Source organism: Gossypium hirsutum, chromosome A08, assembly GCF_007990345.1.
Source record: "Gossypium hirsutum isolate 1008001.06 chromosome A08, Gossypium_hirsutum_v2.1, whole genome shotgun sequence".
Taxonomy (NCBI): Eukaryota; Viridiplantae; Streptophyta; class Magnoliopsida; order Malvales; family Malvaceae; genus Gossypium; species Gossypium hirsutum.
In genome coordinates, this window is record NC_053431.1 from 95,265,716 (window position 1) to 95,271,524 (window position 5,809).

Sequence of the window (5,809 nt, forward strand, 5' to 3'; positions counted from 1 at the left end):
TGCCAAATTCTAAACCTCATGGCGTTTTTTGTAAAAACGTCGCAAGAAATGCCACTGAAGCACCAAATTGTTGCAGTGAAAAACCATATATTTGCTAATTGAATGATAATTTATTAATTTTGTAAAGGTATAATAATAAATTTGACTCTTAACATTTATATATTTTTTTTGTTAATTTGGCTCACTCTCTCTCTTTTAGCAAAATTTGATCCTCAATCTTTTAAAAAGAGTTGAATCTGACCATCAACATTTTAAAAGAGTCAATTTACTTTTTTTAACAGAAATATTGGCTAAAATGTTAAATTTTTAAAGATGACAACCCACATAATAATCCATATATATTTCATGCTAACTTTTTGAAATTTTTATTAATTTTTTCATACAAATCTCATATGTCACATTTTTGTTAAAACAAGATTAAAATTCAATATTAATCTACCATATACACTTTAACATTGATTAATGGTTTGCGACTCCTCTCTATCCATGTTATTATAAAAATAATTAATTAAAGGGTAAACTACACCACATGTCACTCAATTATTTCTCATTTTCTTTTTTATCATCCAACTGTCATTTTTTAATTTGTTCACGTAACTATTGTTCGTTTTCTTTTATAGTTACCCAACTATCAATTTTTTAATTTGGTCACCTAATTAATTGAGATTATTTTTTTAGGTCCATTTCATTCAATCTCGTTAACATAGCAATTAAAAATTGGCATAATAATAAATTTATCCCTCAAATTTTACATATTATATCGATTTAGTCATAATTTTAAAAAATCAACCCTCAAAATTTACAAATGATCTCAATTTGATTCTCAAAATTTACCTTCCTCTTTCGCTTTCCTCACCTCCACTACCATGTTGCCTCCACCTCCGCATCCTCCTTCACCTCTCTCCACACACACAAAAGAAGAAGAAGAAGAAGAAAAAGAAACATCCTTTCTTCTTTCTATTTGAACTTAATTCATCGTTAAATATTAGCACATATATTCTTACCAAACATGTGTGATTTTTTATGCCTACTTAGTGAGATATTATTCAATTTTCATCTTTTTCTCTTGAAGTTAGGATTTGAAGATGAGTCAATGAGTATCAGAGACCCATTTGCTCAATTTTCCTACTCTTTCAAATGCAAGAAACAATTTATTATTATTACACTTTTCATAGAGACCGTTGTTATTGTTACTGATCATCATTTTGAAACCCATTAATCCAAGTTCAAATCTCTACCCAAATTGTTTTTTAACTCAAAATCTTCACCAGATCCATGATTTTTAACAAATTTAAAAACTTGGAATATAACATAATTGGAAAGGTTGATGATGATCAAAATAATAACTTCGATAAAGAAAAAGGAAATCAACAATATTTTTTAGAAACTTAACGAAGCTTTACCCTAAATCAATCATTAAAGGTGTCAAAAACACCTTACCTTTTACCCTTTACCCTTTATATAAACCCGAAATCCTATTGCATCAAACTATCCTAAACCAAAAAATAAAATTTTAAAAAATCTGAAATATTTTGTCTTGTTTGGTGCTTTTTGGCAAAATTTAGGTTCAAATCGAAAAAAAAATAAAGAAAAGAAAGGTTTTTTTTTTAGAGAAAGGTAAGGAGGAGATGGAAAATTTAGATCATTTGTAAATTTTGATGGTTAATTTTTTAAAATTATGACTAAATCGATATAATATATAAAAGTAGAGGGTTAAATTTGTTATTATAATAGTTTTTTAACTACCATGTTAACGAGACTTAACAAAAATAGATAAAAAAATTTCGATTAATTGAGTGAACAAATTAAAATAATGATAATTGGGTGGTCAAAAAAGAAAAGGAAAAATAATTTAATAACCAAATTAAAAAATTTAATAGTTGAGTGATTTAAAAAAGAAAATATTTTATAATTGAGTGACATGTGTGTAGTTTACCCTTAACTAAAACATATTAATAACAATTATTTCATGCCATTTTAGTATTTATTTTAAAATATAATAATAGAAAGTAAATAAAATACACAAAAAATAACAGAAGACTCATTTCTCTTCCTTCGTTCTACAAATTTTTATTTTCCTTTACTTGGAGCACCCTTCTCCAACTCTTTCTCTTGACAACACAATAAATATCCACCGTAAATTCCATAATAAAATATTAAACACTTAACAACTAAATAAACATAATTGTCTTGGATAAATGTAGTGAGATGATGAGAACTAACATCATTCAAATGATTTTATAAGCATTTAGCATTTGTTTGAATGCTAACATTCTCTTCATAAATTATCTTGAATGATTAATCACTTCATTATCTAGTTTTAAAAATAACTCCAAATACACTTTAAAAGATAAATATAAAAAAATGGGATGTTTGGTAAACAGAGTTTTGGATTTTTTTTTAGTTAATTTGGACACAAATGAAGGATTGGGTAATCAAACCCTCTAATTGTAATGTTTGGTGAATGGAGGTTTACAAGCATTTCTTGGGTTAAAACCTCCAAAACAAAAAACGCAGATTTGAATAACTTTTTTCACAGCTGATTGTGAATGAGATATGTGGAATGACATACTTGACCATGCTTACTAAAAAATTACTCCCTTTATCATATGCTCTCAAACCTAATGATATATGTAGAATGATATATGTATTTATTTCTTGAATATTTATGTACTCTTAATCATTTTCAATTTACTTGTGTAAAATGATTTTTTATGCAACTTTATATGAATTGAAATATGCTCCTTGACAAATTTATTCAGAGTGTGACGTAATTATCACTAATTTACATACTAAGAACATGACATAATTATCACTAAGAATATAATTTACAATTATATTGATACACTATTAATATTTATCAATTTCCACAAGGTTAATATTTGTAAATAAGGAACTTAATATGTAATGCCCTGACGTTCTTATTTTTTTTATTGTAAGTATTTAACACAAATATTTCTATTTGCTTCAATGGTTAAGTGTTTTGGGTGTGTGTGTGAGGTCCCAAGTTCAAGCCTTTCTTTTAGCAATTTTTTGTTATTTTTTATCTAACCCTTATCTCTGTTCAGTGGACTTATTTTCAATTGTCCGTGAAACAATATTAGAATGAGCCTGCTGGTTCAAGTGGTAAGGGAGTTAGTGTGTTAGAGGTCTTGTGTTCGAATCTTTGCGTGAGCGTTAATGCTAATCTTTTTGCTCGGTTTCCTAATAGAGTCTTGATAGAGTTGGATTATATTATCTGATATGTTAAGGGGTTAGTGGAGAGTAAAATAAGGGATTATATTATCTTTTTCTTTTATTTTTCTTTCTCTCTCTTCTAAAAGAAAATTCCCCAAATTTCCTGACATCAATTCTTTTGCTCCCTGACGTTTTTCTTTCCTCCTTTGTTGTCACTTTAAATTTTTGATTTCTTCTGCTTGTTACTATCGTTTTTCTGATAAATTGTTGCTTTTACGCTTTGGATTCCTCAATCGGGTTGGTAAGTTAGTTTTGGTTTTTGCTAAGGTTGGTTTTGTGTTTTGTGCTTTGTGTGGATAATCAATGTTGGGGGTAATCATTAAATTCTGTGGCTCAAGAGAAGGTGGTGAAGTATCATTATTCACTTCAGCGGCTTGATTAGGTTGTGCTCGTTTTCTTATTCGTGGTAAGTGGTAAGTCGATTTTTATAAATTAGGGCTAATCGCGTTAGGCTCGTATTAGGGAACTAAGAGCTGTTGGTTACTCATTTATAGGTTTTGGAAGGCTCAGGAGTGGTTTCACGTCGAATCATTACTAGGTGTGTACCCGAAATGCAGAAATCGAGGTTTTGAAAAAGCTAAAAATGGCCACTGAGTCAGGTGAAACGGCGAGTATTGAGTCTTGAGTTGGTTTTTGAGACTTGAGATAAGATTAGACTGATTCAGGATCGTCTGAAGGTGGCTTGTGATAGACAGAAATCTTATGCAGATCTGAAGAGACGTGATATTGAGTATTCTGTGGGGGACTTAATGTTTCTTAAGGTCTCTCCGTGGAAGAAGGTTCTAAGGTTCGGTCATAAGGGTAAGTTGAGCCCTAGGTTCATTAGGCCATATCAGATTTTAAAGTGTGTGAGACCGATCGCTTATTAGTTAGAGCTACCTCCAGAGTTGGACCGTATCCATGATGTGTTTCAAGTCTTGATGTTGAGGCGGTATCAGTCTGACCCCTCTCACATTGTCTCTATTGAGGAGATCAAGGTTAGACAGGACTTAACCTTTAAGAAGGAGACGATTCAGATTCTGGATCACGATATTAAGGTTCTGAGGAGGAACTCCATTCTCTTAGTGAAGGTACTGTGGTGGAATTATGGCACTGAGGAGGCCATGTGGGAACCTGAGAACTCGATACGTCAGTAGTATCCTCATCTATTTTGATCAGGTAAATTTCGAGGTTGAAATTTCTTTTAGGGGGCAGAGTTGTAATGCCTTAACGTTTTTATTTTTGTTATTGTAAGTATTTGACACAAATATCTGTATCTACTTCAGTGGTTAAATGTTTTGGGTATGTATAAGAGGTCCCAAATTCAAGCCTTACCTTTAGCAATTTTTGTTATTTTTGGATCTGAGACTTATCTCTGTTCAGTGGGCTTATTTTTAATTGTCTGTGAAACCATATAAGAATGAGCCTGCTGGTTCGAGTGATAAGGGAGTTAGTGTGTTAGAAGTCCTGTGTTCGAATCTTTGCGTGAGTGTTAATGTTAAAAATGGCCACTGTCGATGCCGCATGGGCGTGTGGTTGCCCGTGTGGTAGGACATGGTGAGGACAAGGCTGTGTGATAGATGAAAGCATGATCGTGCACAAGACACAGTTGTGTAGTGGCTCGATTGTGGCCGTGTGGGCAACATGGGCTAGGTCAAGTTGAGCGTATGGGCCCACACGGGCATTTCACACGGGCGTGTGGGTGATAGGGCCAGGCTGTATGGACCACACGAGCAAGGCCAATTTGGGGATGTGGGCCTATTATATTGAAATTTTTCGTAGGGTCGCACGGGTCATTCTAATCTACTGTGAACCTACCATAGGGTCCTAAAACTATGTGTTCTGTTAAACTGAAGTACTGTTTTGAGCATGTCTATGCCATGTATATTGCTATCTGTTTATATAAGCATGATATATCTGTTAATTCTGTATGTATGTTCTGTATCTGTTCTGGGGTGGGACATGTATATGAGGAGGAAGTATTCTAACCGGCGTTAAATGACTTTATTCTAGCAGCTCGACTGAATATATTATCTGATATGTGTCTTAATGACACGACGTGGTGTGTAGGGATGGGTGGGTGTTTTTAACCCCACATGGTGTGATGGAATGGTCGGAGATGGTCTATAGAGGATGGGGGTAGGATTTTGCGTATCTGTATTTGTATCTAATTCTGTTATTGTGTCTGAAAAGGACATGAGTCCGTATCTGTATATGTTTCTAGTTATGTGTATTATTATTGTATGCTTGCATGCGTAATTCTGTTGGGTTACACACTGAGTTTTCGTAACCTCACATCTGTTTGTTTTTCTGTCAGGTAATCCTCAGTCTTAGGCGGATCGGTGCGGTAAAGACTTAGCAGTGACCACTCTTCTGTTAAACTGCCTTAAATTATTATATGGTTTATTTTTATTTTGGATTCCATTTGAGAGTTGTAATTTTGAGGACTCTCTAGACTGTTTGGTTTTAACTGGTTATTTTTGGATTATTTTGACTATTTAATTACTTTACTAAAATGTTTTATTAAAAATGACGGTTTATACGCAAACAATGGTTTTTCTTAAAAACACGACTGTGATTCCAAACCAAAACG

The 5,809-nt window shown here is 32.6% G+C and overlaps 1 protein-coding gene across 1 annotated transcript; it reads left to right on the top strand.

Annotated features, from left to right (window-relative positions):
* Window positions 1-3,820: 3,820 nt before the first annotated feature.
* On the top strand, window positions 3,821-4,373 carry LOC121205041 (uncharacterized). The gene is made up of 3 exons (XM_041075969.1): window positions 3,821-3,844; window positions 3,903-4,016; window positions 4,107-4,373. Exons 1-3 carry the CDS (start codon window positions 3,821-3,823, stop codon window positions 4,371-4,373), a joined length of 405 nt encoding a protein of 134 aa, XP_040931903.1.
* Window positions 4,374-5,809: the final 1,436 nt, after the last annotated feature.